Here is a 20,424-nt window from a genome sequence, read left to right on the forward strand (position 1 = left end):
GAAATCGGACGGCCAAGAAGTCCCAGATCGGGAAAACGGACGGACGGAAACACAAATCGCTGTGGGAGCTCGGTTTAGGTGCGGTTATACTGTTCTTAATTTGGCGACCTGCGAGCTGAAAAACGATGAAACGCACAGCCGCTCGCGGCGGTATGAGCTCCCACTACGTGTATTCTGGGCTGGCCCATATGCGGGCTGGGCGCCCCTCTTTTTTTATTTTTCTTCTATCTTTTTGTATTTTGTGTTTCATTTTTCTTTTCTATTTTTTTACTTGGTGAGCTGTTTAACAATATCAAATTCAATTTTATTGCAGGATTTCTATTTGAAAAATGTTCTGAATTTCCAAAAATATCCGATATTTCATAAAATGTTCATAAATTGGGAAAAAATGTTCAAGATTTCAAAAAAAAAATCACGAATACAAAACATGTCCGTGAATACAAAAAATGTTAGCCAGCACAAAAACTGTTCAAAAATTCGAAAAATATTTTTGAATCAATGAAACGTTTGTGAATTCGAAATTGTTTCATGATTTCCAAAATATCGTGAATTCATAAAAAATGTTGGAGATTCCAAAAAAATGTTCGTGATTTTGGTTTCTTAATAATTTTAAAATTATTTACGAATTCGAGAAAATTTTGTGAATTTAAATAATGTTCATTAAATACCAATTTTTTCATGAACTCAAAAATGTTTTCAATTTAAAAAATTGTTCACAAATTAAAAAACCCATGATTTCATAATTTTTTTGTGAATTCACAAAATATTTGCGATGTCAAAAAATGTTCGCGAATTCAAAAAATGTTCGTGATTTTGAAAAAAGCGAATAAAAGTATTTGTTTTCTGAATCGCTTCTGATAAACTTGATAATTTTTTGGCCCAGAATTTTATACGTTTTGTTAGCCTTATGAATTTAGTAGTAATGACCTTTGCACTATCCACTTCATTGACAGAATGATGCCAAATGTTCTTGACAAGCTGTTGAAAATCTGGGTGATCAAGCCAATAGTGCTGAAATATGAATAAGTTTCACTTGGGTATAGAACTGCCAATTTGTATGACACATGGAGTATGATCAAAAGTGGTCTTGGCTAGGGAGATAGCCAAATTATTTGGGTATGAAAGGGTCAAAGCTTCTATGGAAAAAACCATTACAACAGCTTGTGTGTCCCATCATATCTTGCATATAGCTCCATGTATAGTTTTTTCCTTTATAAGGAATCTCTACCAGATGCAAATGACTGGTGGCTTCACTAAAGTGCATCATATCTTGTGTGTCCCATCCTCCCTTCTTTGTTCCTATTTTCAGGATATCTAATGAAGTTAATGTCCCCCACTATGATTCAGTTCTGATCATCTGGCATTGTAATGCTTTGAAATCAATTAATGGAATTTTTCTTGCTGACAAAGGCTATAAACATTGGTTAATATCCAGGAATCACCATTGTGGATTGAAGTAAAAAATGAAACAGACAGGGAAAATTATGTTGGAGTATTTTCCCCTTATGAATATATTATCATTCTAGACAATGAGCAATCCTCCCGAGTCCCCCAAACAGGGCAGATATTCAACTTATTAGTCTTCTAAGACAGAAGTTTTTTAAGAATCTCTGATCAAATAAATCTCCTTTTGTTTCTTGAAGATAAAGGACGGCACATCCTATTTCCTCAATCTTGTTAGATAGTGCAGCCCGCTTTTTATCAGAATTAATCCTTCTGATATTCGAATTTAGGATTTTCCAGTCCCTATTCATGACAATATCTATAGCGCACACAATACGATAGCCAGGTATACCCTAGGCACTGCAACCAACAGCAAAACTGAGCAACTGACCATAATGTAACTCTGTCCTGACATGACCCACAGTACGTCCACGCAATAACCTCTAACATAATATTGTCCTGTCTGACACTACAGTTCATCCACTTAAACATAAAGGTAAACATAAGGTTTTAAAAGTATTACATCCATGATAACACAAAAAGCAGCTGAAACTAACTGGACCTGAGCTTTATTATGTACTCTGAGCTCTTTCCTTTAGTATATTGTCAGGGCTCCACTCTTCTGGCCTTACCCAAAACTCCTTTTGCTACTTCTGTTTCTTGAATCTTGTGGCTAGCTTTTCTTCAGATGCTCATTTCCTGGAGAGAGAGTACAGTGAGATAGAGAGATGATGCAATGGACTGCAGCCCAAACATAATTAGATTTGAGCTCATAACTCCTAAATTATCACAGGGAATTTCTGATACCCAGAATCTTTTGGCAAACAATTCCTGGGTTACAACAATGCTTGATGCAGTAATTCACCATACCAAAAGTTGGTGCCAATGGTAGGAAGTATGTCAAACTTCACCTCTTGTAAAGGGATTTGCGAATGATATAGACATTCATTGCATACTTCTTTTTGTTTCTCAGTAGCTCAAAGAGGCAGACATCTCCCAGCTGCAAGTTGTTGCCACACGCAAAATGCTTCCAGCCTGTCAAAAGCCTTTTGCCTTTGCTTTTCTTAACACTACATCTCACTTCCCACTTCTTGCCATGATGCTGAAGGGTCAGCATTTGTTCCTCAAATGGAAGGTATACTTCAGCATATTTTCTTGATATTTCCTGATGAAGGGAGAAAGGATCTTTAGTAACAATAATTCGAAGCAAACATCATGGTGTAATGAACTATCTACACGTCCAGGCAAACTTCAATCTGCTCCAACTAAAATTTTCTATCCAATGGTTACACGACTCAACTACAACTTCAATCAATATGCAGAATAAGCCGACAACATTTGGGTGAGACAAAATTTGGTTTTTGCAAGTCAGATGCAGAGATAGCAGCCGGCTTGCAAAATGCAGTATCCATTCGAGAACAGAGATTTTGACTCACAAGGGTGCGGGTTTTTCCGTAAATACTGCTCTTCCTTATGGCACACCCATAAATGGGGATTTCGGAATTCATAGCTCTGATTTTTTCTTTAAGTTGGTTCTTCTGCACCTGATTTAGATTCGAGAGGGTGCCATTTGCGAGGATACAACCTGGCAGGGAATGATCATCTTCTGAAGATGAAATACCTCCTAAACAAAGAAAATATAAGTATGATGCATATATGAAGTTTTATGGGGCATAATGTATGGCAGGTTTGACATTGTGAATCATAACCTGCTGAATCTGAAGCAGAGCTCGACGAGCTGACATTGATGATGTCATTCCCCTGCCTTAAGGTATCCTTGCTTGGCCTAATTTGTCTTCCACTATGTGGAAATTTCATGGGAAGATTGTGACAAGTGTTTACAATGCCAGCAGAGTTTCCCCACCATTCTTTACCAGGAGCAGCATTTTTCTTGAGATTGCACACCGGAATTTTCTCGCAACCGCTCGGACCAAAGATCAAAACCTTCAGTTCAGAGTTGCCATCATACTTGAACACAAGAAAGTCCCCCGTTCTCAAATTATGGGCACGAGCAAACGCCTTCCATCCCGAATCAAGGACTAGTTTCTCCAAATTCTTGGTAATCTGAACATCAAAAGTATAACCATGGCGTGATACTAGCTTAATAGTTCGTCCTGTTTGCCCCCTGAAATGTTGGACAAACCTATCTGGTATGATCTGCAGGAAACAAAGTAAAGCACACAAGATCAGGAGACACTAAATCTGTTACACAGAACAAAACGCTGAGGAAAGCTCATCTGCTATATTTCAGATGCGAAACAGAGTGACATGAGAGAACAGAGAGTTGCCCAGATCTGACCAAATTTCACTCCTAGAGGTTCCTCTTTTGTTTCCACAGAAAGGTACTAGAACATAATCCAGCTGAAAATAAAATTACCCTAGGAGGTAGAACAGAGCCGACCTGAAAATAGCTTACCATTCTCTCATGGAAGTCGCCAATCATAACCTTGAAGAAACGCTTATCTTGCTCGTCTGTGTGGTTCCAGTAGCAATGTTCATCCAGATCCTTGCGTTTCTTCCATGGCTTGCTCATCTCCTAACCACGGAATGGAACTGCAACAAAAACGAACCGTGCCTAAATCTTTTAGGCAAAGTACCAACTAAAAGTTGAAGAAATCATTTCAGAAAATAGAGGAAATTGGAGCTAACAGGGAAACAAAGAGCTTCTCTATTTTATAGGGCTTGCAGTATTTCAGAGGGAGGGAGAGAAGAGTTGAAGCATACCAGTGATTACGGAGATTCAGAGGGAGAGAGAGAGAGAGGGAGGGAGTCTGGAGAACGCTCCAAAGAGTGGAGAAAGCCAAACGTCAGACTAGGCAAGTAGAGGATCCAGCGCCTCTCCGACTTCTAGACGCCTACTAGTAGCTGTGCCTGTCGTTTCAAAAAAAAGAGTAGGTGTGCCTGTAAGAGGCGACAAGACTTGACAAGGGATGCATTGGGGAGTGTGTATGTGGGGGGTGACCGGATGAGGTTGCGTGTGAGTATCCTTTTATAATTCAGAAATTTCATGTTAAATATTTGAATATTTTAAATAATAAATGAACAAGTTTTGAGGTTGCGTAAGTTATTTCATTTGTAAGTACAATATTTATAACACGCGAATATTTGAAAGTTATTTTTATTTCTGGGATTATAATTTATATAATCTCTACAAATTTATGAAAAAAGACAACGAGTGCACAATGGGCCACACAGACAACAGTTCAGCCTTTGTTCTAATATTTGCACATATGCCCGTGCGTTGCAACGGAAGAGGAATTATTGTGCCCACTGTCCATCGAAACTACTGTCATCATGGAATAATAACATCCGAAAATGCCACCTAAATATGTTTGTACGTTGCGACGGGAGAAAAAATCACCTAGATGAATAAAAATTAGGTGCTTTCACCATCTTTGCAAAAGGCTACTTTGCATGACTATTCAACCATCAATACTATAGAAAAGCTAAGCTTGATTGATCAATGTGAGCTTGCACGGGTAGTTGTTCAGTTGCTCCTTTGCATATACCAAGATATGCAAATTAGCATAAGTAAGAGCAACCCCAATGGGGCGATCCATTTCGTCCGCCGCCGTCCGTTTGGATCGGCGTGGACACAAACCAACGCGCCGACCCAAACGGACGCGCGTCGGCTTTCGTCCGCCTGCCGATCCATTCCCGGTCCATTTTTTAGCCGGATTTGCGTCGGCGCGGACACGAGACGGACGCGCGCGCTCGCCCTTTGCCCTCCCCGGGCCCGCTGGTCGGTGCACATTGGCCTCCCCTCTCCCCCCAGCCAACACCAAACCTCGCCCGCCTCCTTCGTCGTCGCCGCCGCCGCCTCCACATCCGCCCATTTTTGCCGGCGACTCTGCAGCCGCCGCCGCCGCCTTCACATCCGTCCAGCAACGCCGCCCACTTCCCCCGTCGCCCTCCACCGCCGGGAAGCAAACTGCTTTCCACCGCCGCTCCCCCCACCGCACAGCCGCCCGCGACCAAGAAGCCGACCGACACGCTCGTCGGACGCCGGCAGGGCAGCTAGCTGGTCCGTGCGCGCCGCGACTCCCCTCGCCGGACGTCTCCTTCTTCGACGCCCGCAAGCTGTTCGACAGTCTGCCAAGGTACGAAATGGACTCCGCCGATGAGTTCTTCTTCCATAATTTCCTTTGCGACTCCGACGATTCGTCGTCCGACGAGGAGGAGGAGATATTGGCTGCCGTGTTGGTCCATCACCACATAAACAGCCAACGGCCGTTGTTCCGTGGCTCCATTCCGGGCCACCTTCCGGCGTTGAATCGCAACCGAGAGAGTGGGCATTTCTTTCTCTGGAAGGACTACTTTGATACAACAAACCCGTTGTTCAAACATCAAAAATTCCGTCGCCGTTTCCGTATGAGTAGGCATGTTTTCAACCGTATTAGAGAGGGAGTGGTCGGCTATGATGACTATTTCGAGTGCAAAGAGGATGCCGTCGGCAAGATTGGTTTCTCCTCTTATCAGAAATGCACTGCCGCCATCCGAATGCTTGCATACGGAGTGCCGGTGATCTCATTGACGAGTACGTCCGTATGAGCGAGTCTACATGCCTAGAGTCCCTGTACAAATTTTGCAAGGCTATTATTGCTGTGTTTGGCCCTGAGTACTTGAGAGAGCCGATAGCTGAAGATACAACCTGTTTGTTGGCGATGAATGCCAGAAGGGGCTTCCCAGGGATGCTTGGAAGCATAGACTGCATGCACTGGGAGTGGAAGAACTGTCCTTCTGCTTGGCAAGGGCAGTATAAGGGACATGTCAGGGCTTGCACTGTCATACTAGAGGCCGTGGCGTCTCAAGATCTCTGGACTTTCTTTGGCATGGCTGGATCACACAATGATATCAACGTGTTTCAGCGCTCGCCGGTGTTTGCTAGGCTTGCCGAAGGCAACAACCCACCGGTGAACCTTACTGTCAAGGGACACAACTACGACAAAGAATACTACCTGGGTGACGGTATCTATCCTCAGTGGACCACTATTGTCAAGACAATACCCAACCCTGTCGGAGAGAAGAGGAAAAGATTTGCCCAAGAGCAAGAGAGTGCTAGGAAGGATGTCAAGCGTGCCTTTGGTGTTTTGCAATCTCGATGGGGCATCGTTCGGTATCCTGCTAATACCTGGAGCACGCAGAAACTATGAGAGGTGATGACTGCTTGTGTGATCATGCACAATATGATCGTAGAAGACGAGCGCCCGGAACGTCTGTACGATCAAGGCTTTCAGTTTCAGGGTGAGAATGTTGTGCCTGAGCATGGAGTAGCGGCAACGTTTGAACAGTTCACCCAATTTCATGAAGACATGCGTGATTGGGAAACTCACGTGCAGCTGCAAAATGATTTGGTTGAGCATATGTGGGCTCATGTTGGCAACCAATAGATGTATCTTCTTTTATTCATTTGCAAAACTATGTGAAACATTTTTATTTGTATCCGTCTTGTAAAACTATAATATTTTATTCGGTAAACTATGTTATTTGACAATATGTTTGAATGCAAATCAGTGTAATATTGGGCGGCCAGCCGGCCACGCCGGCACATATGGGTCGACGCGTTGGGCGCGCTGCCGACCCAAATCTAAAAGAGGGCGGACGCCGGGCGGGCGGCCGACCCAAACGGACAAAAAGCGGACGAAATCGCCGTCCGTTTGGGTCGCCCCATTGGAGTTGCTCTAAGTATCAGTTTTCCTGAAAGCACAATGAAAATAATAATATGATTTTGGCCTTGAAGATGAACAAAAAAAGTAATTCTCCTTGAAGATGAACAAAGAAAGGTAACATGCATGCTAATCTGCATTGCACTGAGAGGATCCCATTCCTTGCAAAATATTTCTCTAGCACGTTTCGAGTTATGCAAAATCCATATCATGTCACATAGAAATACATGAGCCGGTGAAAAAAAGGGAATTGTAGGAATGTGAAATACCTCATTTTATTCTCCTTATAGAACAATTACTTATTGTGTAGTCAGTTTAGCTATGAAAACCTGATGCATGGACGCTCGGATAGGAAGACACTAGTAAAAAATAGGACTTTGGTTGGGGCCTGGCGAGCCCATTAGTCCCGGTTCAGTCACGAACCGGGACCCATGTGGGGCATACGTCCCGGTTCGTGCGCCCAGGGGGCCGGCCGGGCCTCGTGGGGCATTTGTCCCGGTTCGTCTGGACCCATTTGTCCCGGTTCCATGCACGAATCGGGACCAATGGTCCTCACTCCTGGCCCACAGCCATTGGTCCCGGTTCGTGGCTGGAACCGGGACAGAAGGGGGGCCTTTAGTCCCGGTTCCTGCCACGAACCGGGACCAATGAGTTGCCTATATATACCCCATCGCCGGAGCAGAGCACTCCACACTGCTCTGTTTTTTCTGGCCGGCAAGGGGAGCGCTTTGTGGTGCTCTAGCTCACCTCCTATGCACATGAGGTGTTTGATACGTCTCCAACGTATCTATAATTTTTGATTGTTCCATGCTATTATATTATCTATTTTGGATGTTTAATGGTCTTTACTATACACTTTTATTATATTTTTGGGACTAACCTACTAACCGGAGGCCCAGTCCAGATTGCTGTTTTTTTGTCTATTTCAGTGTTTCGCAGAAAAGGAATATCAAACGGAGTCCAAACGGAATAAAACCTTCGGGAGAGTTATTTTTGGAACAAACGTTATCCATAGGACTTGGAGTGGACGTCAAGAAAGAAGTGAGGAGGCCACGAGGCAGGGAGGCGCGCCTGCCCCCCTGGGCGTGCCCCCACCCTCGTGGGCCCCTTGTAGCTCCACCGACCTACTTGTTCCTCATATATATACCTACGTACCCCGAAAACATCCAGGAGCACCACGAACCTTATTTTCACCGTCGCAACCTTTTGTACCCGTGAGATCCCATCTTGGGGCCTTTTCCGGCGCTCCGCCGGAGGGGGCATTGATCACGGAGGGCTTCTACATCAACACCATAGCCTCTCCGATGATGTGTGAGTAGTTTACCTCAGACCTTCGGGTCCATAGTTATTAGCTAGATGGCTTCTTCTATCTCTTTGATTCTCAATACCAAGTTCTCCTCGGTCTTCTTGGAGATCTATTCGATGTAATTCTTTTTGCGGTGTGTTTGTCGAGATCCGATGAATTGTGGGTTTATGATCAAGATTATCTATGAACAATATTTGAATCTCCTCTGAATTCTTTTATGTATGATTTTTTATCTTTGCAAGTCTCTTCGAATTATCAGTTTGGTTTGGCCTACTAGATTGATCTTTCTTGCAATGGGAGAAGTGCTTAGCTTTGGGTTCAATCTTGCGGTGTTCGATCCCAGTGACAGAAGGGGAACCGATACGTATTGTATTGTTGCCATCGAGGATAAAAAAGATGGGGTTTATACATACGCTTGAGTTTATCCCTCTACATCATGTCATCTTGCCTAATGCGTTACTCTGTTCTTATGAACTTAATACTCTACATGCATGCTGGATAGCGGTCGATGTGTGGAGTAATAGTAGTAGATGCAGAATCATTTTGGTCTACTTGTCGCGGACGTGATGCCTATATACATGATCATGCCTAGATATTCTCATAACTATGAAATTTTCTATCAATTGCTCGACAGTAATTTGTTCACCCACCGTAATACTTATGCTATCTTGAGAGAAGCCACTAGTGAAACCTATGGCCCCCGGGTCTATTTTCCATCATATAAGTTTCCAATCTATTTTATTTTGCAATCTTTAGTTTCTAATCTATAAAACGAAAATACCAAAAATATTTATCTTATTATCTCTATCAGATCTCACTTTTGCAAGTGGCCGTGAAGGGATTGACAACCCGTTTATCGCGTTGGTTGCAAGGTTCTTATTTGTTTGTGTAGGCGCGAGGGACTGGCGTGTGGCCTCCTACTGGATTGATACATTGGTTGTCAAAAACTGAGGGAAATACTTACGCTACTTTGCTGCATCACCCTTTCCTCTTCAAGGGAAAACCAACGCTGTGCTCAAGAGGTAGCAAGAAGGATTTCTGGCGCCGTTGCCGGGGAGTCAACGCACAAGTCAAGACATACCAAGTACCCATCACAAACTCTTATCCCTCGCATCACATTATTTTCCATTTGCCTCTCGTTTTCCTCTCCCCCACTTCACCCTTGCCGTTTTATTCGCCCTTCTTCTGTTCGTCTTTTTCGTTTGCTTTGATGTCTTACTTGGCTCGTTTGCTCGTTTGGTTGGTATAGTTGTTTATTTATTGCTAAACAGAGAACCCAAGATCTATGGATCCTCATCCGCTTGCTAATCTTTTTAAGAGATCCAATTATGATGAACCAATTGCTAGTGAGTTTTGTGCACTAGATTATCTTTATGAAGTTTTGCTTGAATTTCGTTAATCTGAAAATTGTGATGAAGGAATTTATGAAGAGATTCACGATAGCTCCTTGAATAAAAAGCATGGTTGCAATGATTTTACTATAAATTCTCTTAATGTCAATTGTGCTATTAATATGCAAAACCCTAAGCTTGGGGATGCTAGTTTTGCTATGTCTAGTACTTGTTGCAATGATCAAACGCCCCAATCTGCATTAATATTGAAAGTGGGTTTGGAAGAGTGTCGACTTTAGATCCCACATATTTGGAGAATGTTCAATCTTACAATTTTTTGATAAAAGTGCGTTTCGAGAGGTCATGACCTTAGTTAATGATAATCCCACTATTTTGGAAGAGTGTCAACTTTGCATGCATGTGGATCGTGTTGAAAATATTTTATGTGATAGCTATTTTGTTGAATTTGCTTATGATCCCACCTGTAATTATTATGAGAGAGGAAAATATGGTCGTAGAAATTTTCATGATAATAAATTACCTCTCGTTATGTTGAGATTGCTATTGTTTCTTTCCGCTTCCTTGCATATGCTAGTTTTTGCTTGGTATGATAATTTGTTTGCCTATAAGATGCCTATGCATAGGAAGTATGTTATACTTAGATGTGTTTATCATGTGTTTCATGATGCTCTTCAATTCTTGTCTTTCATGTGAGCATCGTTAGAATTATCAAAGCCTAGGGGTGTTAAACGAAAGCGCTTGTTGGGAGACAGCCCAATATATTTCCTTTCTGTTTTTGAATAAAAATTCATCTAGCCTCTGGTTAGATGTGGTTTTGTTTTTTAATTAGTGTTTGTGCCAAGTAAAACCTTTAGGATAACCTACGGTGGTAGCTATTTGATCCTGCTGTAAAAAACAGAAACTTTGCGCGCACGAGATTAGTTTTCATAATTCACAGAAACGTGCTTTTCAGTTGATTATTTTTTAAGTAGATTAATAAACAAATTATCTAGGACTTCCTAATTTGGTAGAATTTTTTAGGTTCCAGAAGTTTGCGTTTGATACAGATTGCTACAGACTGTTCTATTTTTGACATATTCTGTTTTTCGTGTGTTGTTTGCTTATTTTGATGAATCTATGGCTAGTATCGGAGGTTATGAACCATAGAGAAGTTGGAATACAGTAGGTTTAACACCAATATAAATAAAGAATGAGTTCATTACAGTACCTTAAAGTGGTGGTTTGTTTTATTTCTCTAACGGAGCTTATGAGATTTTCTGTTGAGTTTTGTGTTGTGAAGTTTTCAAGTTTTGGGTAAAGATTTGATGGATTATGGAATAAGGAGTGGCAAGAGCCTAAGCTTGGGGATGCCCAAGGCACCCCAAGGTAAAATTCAAGGACAACCAAAATCCTAAGCTTGGGGATGCCCCGGAAGGCGTCCCCTCTTTTGTCTTCGTCCATCGGTAACTTTACTTGATGCTATATTTTTATTCACCACATGATATGTGTTTTGCTTGGAGCGTCTTGTATGATTTGAGTCTTTGCTTTTTAGTTCACCACAATCATCCTTGATGTACACACCTTTTGAGAGAGACACACATGAATCGGAATTTATTAGAATACTCTATGTGCTTCACTTATATCTTTTGAGCTAGATAATTTTGCTCTAGTGCTTCCCTTATATCTTTTAGAGCATGGTGGTGGTTTTATTCTATAGAAAATTGTTGATCTCTCATGCTTAACTTAAATTATTTTGAGAATCTTTTAGAACAACATGGTAATTTTCTTTGGTTAAAATTTTAGTCCTAAAAGTGACGAGCATCCAAGATAGGTATAATAAAAACTATCATATAAAGTGCATTGAATACTATGAGAAGTTTGATGCTTGATGATTGTTTTGAGATATGAGGATGGTAATATTAGAGTCATGCTAGTTGAGTAATTATGAATTTGATAAATACTTGTGTTGAAGTTTGCGATTCCCGTAGCATGCATGTATGGTGAACCGTTATGTGATGAAGTTGGAGCATGATTTATTTATTGATTGTCTTCCTTATGTGTGGAGGTCGGGATCGCGCGATGGTTAACTCCTACCAACCCTTCCCCTAGGAGCATGCATTTAGTACTTTGTGACATATAGATTTTTGCAATAAGTATGTGAGTTCTTTATGACTACTGTTGAGTCCATGGAGTATACGCACTCTCACCCTTCCACCATATTGCTAGCCTCTCTAATACCGCGCACCTTTCGCCGGTATCATACACCCACCATATACCTTCCTCAAAACAGCCACCATACCTACCTATTATGGCATTTTCATAGCCATTCCGAGATATATTGGCATGCAACTTTACCACCGTTCCATTTATTATGACACGCTTCATCATAGTCATATTGCTTTGCATGATCATGTAGTTGACATCGTATTTGTGGCAAAGCAACCTTTATAATTCTTTCATACATGTCACTCATGATTCATTGCATATCCCGGTACACCTTCGGAGGCATACACATAGAGTCATATTTTGTTCTAAGTATCGAGTTGTAATTCTTGAGTTGTTAGTAAATAAAAGTGTGATATCTTCATTATTAGAGCATTCTCCCAAGTGAGGAAAGGATGATGGAGACTATGATTCCCCCACAAGTCGGGATGAGACTCCGGACGAAAAAAAGGGGAGGCCATAAAAAAAGGCCATACAAAAAAAGAGAAAAAAATGAGAGAAAAAGAGAGAAGGGACAATGTTACTATCCCTTTACCACACTTGTGCTTCAAAGTAGCACCATGATCTTCATGATAGAGAGTCTCTTATTTTGTCACTTTCATATACTAGTGGGAATTTTTATTATAGAACTTGGCTTGTATATTCCAATGATGGGCTTCCTCAAATTGCTCTAGGTCTTCATGAGCAAGCAAGTTGGATGCACACCCACTTAGTTTCTTTTGTTGAGCTTATAGCTCTAGTGCATCCGTTGCATGGCAATCCCTACTCACTCACATTGATATCTATTAATGGGCATCTCCATAGCCCGTTGATACGCCTAGTTGATGTGAGACTATCTTCTCCTTTTTTTTCTTCTCCACAACCACCATATTCTATTCCACATATAGTGCTATGTCCATGGCTCACGCTCATATATTGCGTGAAGATTGAAAAAGTTTGAAAATACTAAAGTATGAAACAATTGCTTGGCTGAAACCGGGGTTGTGCATGATTTAAATATTTTGTGTGATGAAGATAGAGCATAGCCAGACTATATGATTTTGTAGGGATAACTTTCTTTAGCCGTGTTGTTTTGAGAAGACATGATTGCTTTGTTAGTATGCTTGAAATATTATTATTTTTATGTCAATATTAAACTTTTATCTTGAATCTTTCAGATATGAACATTCATGCCACAATAAATAAAATTACATTGAGAAATATGCTAGGTAGCATTCCACATCAAAAATTCTGTTTTTTTATCATTTACCTACTCGAGGACGAGCAGGAATTAAGCTTGGGGATGCTTGATACGTCTCCAACGTATCTACAATTTTTGATTGTTCCATGCTATTATATTATCTGTTTTGGATGTTTAATGGGCTTTACTATACACTTTTATTATATTTTTGGGACTAACCTACTAACCGGAGGCCCAGCCCAGATTGCTGTTTTTTTGCCTATTTCAGTGTTTCGCAGAAAAGGAATATCAAACGGAGTCCAAACGGAATAAAACCTTCGGGAGAGTTATTTTTGGAACAAACGTGATCCAGAGGACTTGGAGTGGACGTCAAGAAAGAAGCGAGGAGGCCACGAGGCAGGGAGGCGCGCCTGCCCCCTGGGCGCGCCCCCACCCTCGTGGGCCCCTCGTAGCTCCACCGACCTACTTCTTCCTCCTATATATACCTACGTACCCTGAAAACATCCAGGAGCAACACGAAAGCGTATTTCCACCGCCGCAACCTTCTGTACCCGTGAGATCCCATCTTGGGGCCTTTTCCGGCACTCCGCCGGAGGGGGCATTGATCACGGAGGTCTTGTACATCAACACCATAGCCTCTCCGATGATGTGTGAGTAGTTTACCTCAGACCTTCGGGTCCATAGTTATTAGCTAGATGGCTTCTTCTCTCTCTTTGATTCTCAATACCAAGTTCTCCTCGATCTTCTTGGAGATTGATGACCCACAAGTATAGGGGATCTATCATAGTCCTTTCGATAAGTAAGAGTGTCGAACCCAACGAGTAGCAGAAGGAAATGATAAGCGGTTTTCAGCAAGGTATTCTCTGCAAGCACTGAAATTGTAGGTAACAGATAGTTTTGTGATAAGATAATTTGTAATGAGCAACAAGTAACGAAAGTAAATAAAGTGCAGCAAGGTGGCAAAATCCTTTTTGTGGCAAAGGACAAGCCTGGACAAACTCTTATATAGAGAAAAGCGCTCCCGAGGACACATGGGAATTATCGTCAAGCTAGTTTTCATCACGTTCATATGATTCGTGTTCGGTACTTTGATAATTTGATATGTGGGTGGACCAGTGCTTGGGTGCTGTCCTTACTTGGACAAGCATCCCACTTATGATTAACCCCTATTGCAAGCATCCGCAACTACAAAAGAAGTATTAAGGTAAACCTAACCATAGCATGAAACATATGGATCCAAATCAGCCCCTTACGAAGCAACACATAAACTAGGGTTTAAGCTTTTGTCACTCTAGCAACCCATCATCTACTTATTACTTCCCAATGCCTTCCTCTAGGCCCAAATAATGGTGAAGTGTCATGTAGTCGACGTTCACATAACACCACTAGAGGAGAGACAACATACATCTCATCAAAATATCGAACGAATACCAAATTCACATGACTACTAATAGCAAGACTTCTCCCATGTCCTCAGGAACAAACGTAACTACTCACAAAGCATATTCATGTTCATAATCAGAGGAGTATTAATATGCATATAGGATCTGAACATATGATCTTCCACCAAATAAACCAACTAGCATCAACTACAAGGAGTAATCAACACTACTAGCAACCTACAGGTACCAATCCCAGACTTAGAGACAAGAATTGGATACAAGAGATGAACTAGGGTTTGAGAGGAGATGGTGCTGGTGAAGATGTTGATGGAGATTGGCCCTCTCCCGATGAGAGGAGCGTTGGTGATGATGATGGCGATGATTTCCCCCTCCAGGAGGGAAGTGTCCCCGGCAGGACAGCTCTGCCGGAGCCCTAGATTGGTTCCGCCAAGGTTCCGCCTCGTGGCGGCGGAGTCTCGTCCCGAAAGCTTGCTTATGATTTTTCTTCGGACGAAAGACTTCATATAGCAGAAGATGGGCACCGGAGGGCCAACAGGGGGCCCACGAGGCAGGGGGCGCTGTGACGCCCCCGATTTGACCGTACACTAATCATGCACGCAAATGTGTACGATCAAGATCAGGGACTCATGGGAAGATATCACAACACAACTCTAAAACATAAATAAGTCATACAAGCATCATAATACAAGCCAGGGGCCTCGAGGGCTCGAATACAAGTGCTCGATCATAGACGAGTCAGCGGAAGCAACAATATCTGAGTACAGACATAAGTTAAACAAGTTTGCCTTAAGAAGGCTAGCACAAACTGGGATACAGATCGAAGGAGGCGCAGGCCTCCTGCCTGGGATCCTCCTAACTACTCCTGGTCGTCGTTAGCGGGCTGCACGTAGTAGTAGGCACCTCCAGTGCCGTAGGTGTCGTCGTCGACGGTGGCGTCTGGCTCCTGGACTCCAGCATCTGGTTGCGACAACCAGGTAGAAAGGAAAGGGGGAAAAGAGGGAGAGAGGCAACCGTGAGTACTCATCCAAAGTACTCGCAAGCAAGGAGCTACACTACATATGCATGGGTATATGTGTAAAGGGGCATATCAGTGGGCTGAACTGCAGAATGCCAGAATAAGAGGGGGATAGCTAATCCTGTCGAAGACTACGCTTCTGGCCATCTCCATCTTGCAGCATGTAGAAGAGAGTAGATTGAAGTCCTCCAAGTAACATCGCATAGCATAATCCTACCCGGCGATCCACTCCTCGTCGCCCTGTTAGAGAGCGATCACCGGGTTGTATCTGGCACTTGGAAGGGTGTATTTTATTAAGTATCCGGTTCTAGTTGTCATAAGGTCAAGGTACAACTCCGGGTCGTCCTTTTACCGAGGGACACGACTATTCGAATAGATAAACTTCCCTGCAGGGGTGCACCACATAACCCAACACGCTCGATCCCATTAGGCCGGACACACTTTTCTGGGTCATGCCCGGCCTCGTAAGATCAACACGTCGCAGCCCCACCTAGGCTCAACAGAGAGGTCAGCACGCCGGTCTAAACCCTATGCGCGCAGGGGTCTAGGCCCATCGCCCATTGCACACCTGCACGTTGCGTACGCGGCCGGAAGCAAACCTAGCCCCCTTAATACAAGCGCGAGCTTACGGTCCAATGCGGCGCGCGCCACTCAGTCGCTGACGTCAAAAAGAGCTTCGGCTGATACCACGACGTCGACTGCCCATAACTGTTCCCGCGTAGCTGGTTAGTGCGTATATACCAAATGGCCAGACTCAGATCAAATACCAAGAACTCGTTAAGCGTGTTATTTTGAAGTAACTGCGGACGCCGTCCAGGGCCAGGTCCACCTCTCGCCTAGGTGGTCTCAACCTGCCCTGTCGCTCCGCCACAAAGATCCACTTGCGGGTACTCCTACGAGCCGACCCGACTTTAGTCACCACATGTGTCATGTATATAGTATATAAGTATATACCCGTGATCACCGCCCAAGTGATCACGGCCCGATAGTATAGCACAGCAGACGGACAAGAATGTAGGGCCACTGATGGAAAACTAGCATCCTATCCTAAGCATGTAGGATTGCAGGTAAAGGTAACAACAGTAGTAGCAAGGACAGGCTATGCATCAGGATAGGATTAACGGAAAGCAGTAACATGCTACACTACTCTAATGCAAGCAGTATAGAGAAGAATATGCGATATCTGGTGATCAAGGGGGGGGGGCTTGCCTGGTTGCTCTGGCAAGTAGGATGGGTCGTCAACTCCGTAGTCGAACTGGGCAGCAGCAGCGTCGGTCTCGTAGTCTACCGGAGAGAAGAGGGGGGAAGAAACAGTAAATACAATGCAAACATAAGCATGACGATGCGTGATATGAAAATGAGCGGTGCTAGGTGTGCCCTAACGCGGCAGTAGGTGGTACCGGCGAAGGGGGGGAACATCCGGGAAAGTATTCCCGATGTTCGCATTTTCGGACAGATGAAACGGATGGGGAAAGTTGCGAGTTTGATACGTTAGGGATGTGTGGCGGACGAACGGGCTGCGTATCCGGATTCGTCTCGTCGTTCTGAACAACTTTCATGTAAAAAGTATTTTCATCTGAGCAACGGTTTATTTTATATTGATTTGAAAAGAATTTATTAATTTCTAGAATTTATTTAATTATTTAATATATACATTATCCGAAACAGTGTTGCGATGACATCAGCATGACATCATGCTGACATCAGCAGTCATCTGACACGTGGGTCCCACATGTCATAGACTGATTAGGGTAATTAGGATTAACTAATTAATTAACTATTAATTAAACTAATTAATTAAATTAGATTAATCTAAACAGGGTTAATTAACTAATTAATTATTTATTTTTATTTGTATTTTTATTTTATTTTCTTTATTTAATTATTTATATATTATTATTCTTTTTAATTCCTTTTTTTTCGTTCTGGGCGTGGGGCCCATATGTCATAGGCCCAACAGGGCATAACGGGCGCACGGGCGTTGGGGCGTTGCGGGTAGAGCCCCGTGAGTGTGCGGGCGTGCGGGCGCTGGCCCGGGCGTGGCCACCGGGGCGGCTGGGCGACGGCGGCAAGGCGGTGGAGGCAGGACGACGGGCAGCGCGAAGGGGAACGGGCGCAGGGCGCCGGGCGAACGGCCGCGGTCGTGCGTGCGCGTGTGGGCGGGAGAGACGGGGCGCGGGGGCGCGGCCATGGGCGTGTTCAGGGGCGCTGGCGCGCGGCCGCCGACGTGGTGAGCGCGGGGGCGGGGCTGCGGGTGAGGACGGCGTCGTGGCATTCTGGACAGGGAGAGGAAGAGGGGGGGGGCGCGTGCTCACAGGGCCGGTAGGGATAGGGCAGCGGGGGTTGAGGAGGTCGACGGGGACGACCAGGCGACGGTGGTGAAGCAGGCCGGCGGGGGAGCGCTCCGGCGACGGCGTCCAGGCGCGTGGCGCGGCTCGATCCGTCGGCTTCGGGGTCGGTGACGAGGCGAGGCGCCGGCGTCAAGGAGTGGGGCGGCGCGGTCGCCGGGGAGAGGTGGCGGGGTCGGGACGAGGCCGACGAGGGGGCGCGGGGCGAGCGGGGCGACGGGGTCGTCGGGGCGGCGTCGCCCCGATTGGATCGGGGGAGTGGGGGGGAAGAGAGAGCGAGAGGGAGTGGGAGAGTGGGGGGGGGGGTGGATCGGGCTAGGGTTTGCTGGGGGGTGGATAAGGGGAGAGTGGGGGTGGGCTGGCCGGCTGGGCCTTTGCCCAGTTGGGCTGGCCAGCTGGGCCACAGTTGGCCCAGTGGGGGGGGGCTTCTCTTTTCTTTTCTTCTGTTTTCTGTTTTGCATTTCTTTTATTTATTTCTCTTTTCTGTTTTATTTTATTTTAAATTATCTAGGCATTTTTATAAAAATGTGTTTATTACACCATATTTACTTATCCAAAATATGGCACCTCCCGAACATTTTGTTTTAAATTTTGAAAAACTTTTATTGTTGACATTAATTGAATTTAAATTATGAAACGGTTTTGAATCATCGCATGGTTAACAACAGTAACCAAAGGGACGTGGCATGATTAGCGTGGGATTACTGTAGCATGATTATCCGGGCATGACAAATCTCCTCCACTACAAGAAATCTCGTCCCGAGATTTAGGAGGTAGAAGGAAACAACGCGGGGTATTCATCACGCAGGTGATCCTCGCGTTCCCAAGTGGCTTCATCTTCAGAATGGTGCGACCACTGGACTTTGAGGAACTTGATAGCCTTCTGACGGGTGCGGCGCTCAGCTTGGTCGAGAATGCGGACCGGATGCTCTTTATAGGAGAGGTCCTGCTGCAATTCGAGCACTTCATGATCCACTGCTCGGATTGGGTCCTTGAAGCAACGACGGAGCTGTGAGACGTGGAACACATCGTGAACCTGAGAAAGGTTCGGCGGAAGCCCCAGTCGATATGCCACTTTTCCACGCCTTTCGAGAATAGTGAATGGGCCAATATAGCGAGGAGCTAGCTTGCCCTTGATCCCGAAGCGGTGAGCACCCTTCATTGGTGTAACTCGAAGATAGGCCTTTTCGCCAGGTTGATAGACCATGTCTTTATGATGACGGTCATACTGACTCTTCTGACGTGACTGAGCAGTCTTGAGATTCTCACGAATAATGCGGACTTGTTCTTCGGCATGTTGGATAATATCCGGACCGAACAGTGGACGTTCCCTAGTTTTTGACCAGTTCAGAGGGGTTCGGCACTTTCGTCCATATAACACTTCGAAGGGGGCCATCTTCAGACTAGCTTGATAGCTATTATTATAAGAGAACTCTCCCATTTCTTGCCGAAGGAAATAACACAAGCTCGAAGCATGTCTTCCAGAACTTGGTTGACGCGTTCAACTTGCCCTTGCGACTGAGGATGAAACGCAGTACTGAATGACAGATGAGTTCCCATAGCTTCTTGGAAACTTGCCCAGAATCTTGAAGTGAATAAGCTGCCACGGTCTGAGCTGATAACCAATGGAATACCGTGGAGTGAAACAATCTTGGACATATAGAGCGTTGCCAGCTGACTAGCAGTGATCGTTTCTTTGACCGCCAGGAAATGTGCAACTTTGGAAAGCCGGTCAATGACGACAAGAATAGCATCATTACCTTTCTGTGATTTGGGAAATCCAGTGACGAAGTCCATCTCAACATGGTCCCATTTCCATTCAGGAATAGAGATAGGTTGCAGAGTTCCAGCAGGCCTTTGATGTTCTGCTTTGATATGACGGCAAACGTCACACTCAGCAACATAACGAGCAATGTCTTGCTTCATATTAGACCACCAGAATCTCTGACGGATGTCTTGGTACATCTTTGTACTACCAGGATGGATACATAGAGGCGTATCATGAGCTTCTTTCATAACTTCCTGTGTCATATCCAGGTTTTTCTCTGCACATGGCACCACTAGGCGGCCCTTGAAGTACAAAGTGCCATCTTCAGCAATAGTGAAGAATGAGGGCTTTCCTTCTGCAAGGTAGCGCTTAATCTTGTGGGCTTCAGAGTCATATCCCTGTATTCTCTTGATGGAGTCCAAGAGATCTGGTTCGACGGCCAGGGTATTGAGGGAACCCTGGGGAACAACACGGAGGTTCATCTTGCGAAACTCCTTAGGAGGGGGAGCGAGTGCACCCGGAGGAACAATATGGAGGTTCAGCTTCCTGAATTCTTCAACAAGGGAGGGCTGAACTTTGTGAACCTGGAGGTGGTTGCAGTAAGACTTGCGGCTCAAGGCATCAGCCATTACATTAGCCTTGCCTGGCGTATAGGAAATACCCAAGTCAAAGTCTGCAACAAGCTCCATCCATCTCTGCTGACGGAGGTTCAGGTCTGGCTGAGTAAACAGATACTTCAGA

General features: G+C 44.4%; 1 protein-coding gene across 3 annotated transcripts; it reads right to left on the reverse strand.

Annotated features, from left to right (window-relative positions):
* Window positions 1-1,804: 1,804 nt before the first annotated feature.
* On the reverse strand, window positions 1,805-4,271 carry LOC109748349 (putative B3 domain-containing protein Os03g0621600). Of its 3 annotated transcripts, none has more exons than XM_020307388.4 (6): window positions 4,168-4,271; window positions 3,860-3,996; window positions 3,153-3,600; window positions 2,880-3,067; window positions 2,355-2,608; window positions 1,805-2,142 (listed from the first exon to the last, which is right to left on the reverse strand). In XM_020307388.4, exons 2-6 carry the CDS (start codon window positions 3,974-3,976, stop codon window positions 2,136-2,138), a joined length of 1,014 nt encoding a protein of 337 aa, XP_020162977.1. In that variant the 5' UTR covers window positions 3,977-3,996; window positions 4,168-4,271; the 3' UTR covers window positions 1,805-2,135. The 3 variants fall into 3 exon arrangements, with proteins under 3 accessions (XP_020162977.1, XP_040260659.1, XP_040260660.1); XM_040404725.3 differs by having other exon boundaries at window positions 3,845-3,996; XM_040404726.3 differs by lacking the exon at window positions 4,168-4,271 and adding an exon at window positions 4,093-4,149 and having other exon boundaries at window positions 3,845-3,996.
* Between the last annotated feature and the right edge of the window lie 16,153 nt (window positions 4,272-20,424).

Source organism: Aegilops tauschii, chromosome 3, assembly GCF_002575655.3.
Source record: "Aegilops tauschii subsp. strangulata cultivar AL8/78 chromosome 3, Aet v6.0, whole genome shotgun sequence".
Taxonomy (NCBI): Eukaryota; Viridiplantae; Streptophyta; class Magnoliopsida; order Poales; family Poaceae; genus Aegilops; species Aegilops tauschii.

Excerpts from the sequence above, each read along its gene's own strand:
- LOC109748349 (XM_040404725.3), bottom strand. The coding sequence starts at position 3,976 with ATGAGCAAGCCATGGAAGAAACGCAAGGATCTGGATGAACATTGCTAC. Across the intron at positions 3,068-3,152 it reads CTCTGCTTCAGATTCAGCAG|GAGGTATTTCATCTTCAGAA; the intron begins GTTATGATTCAC and ends TTCTTTGTTTAG. Across the intron at positions 2,609-2,879 it reads ACGGAAAAACCCGCACCCTT|GAAATATCAAGAAAATATGC; the intron begins GTGAGTCAAAAT and ends TCCCTTCATCAG.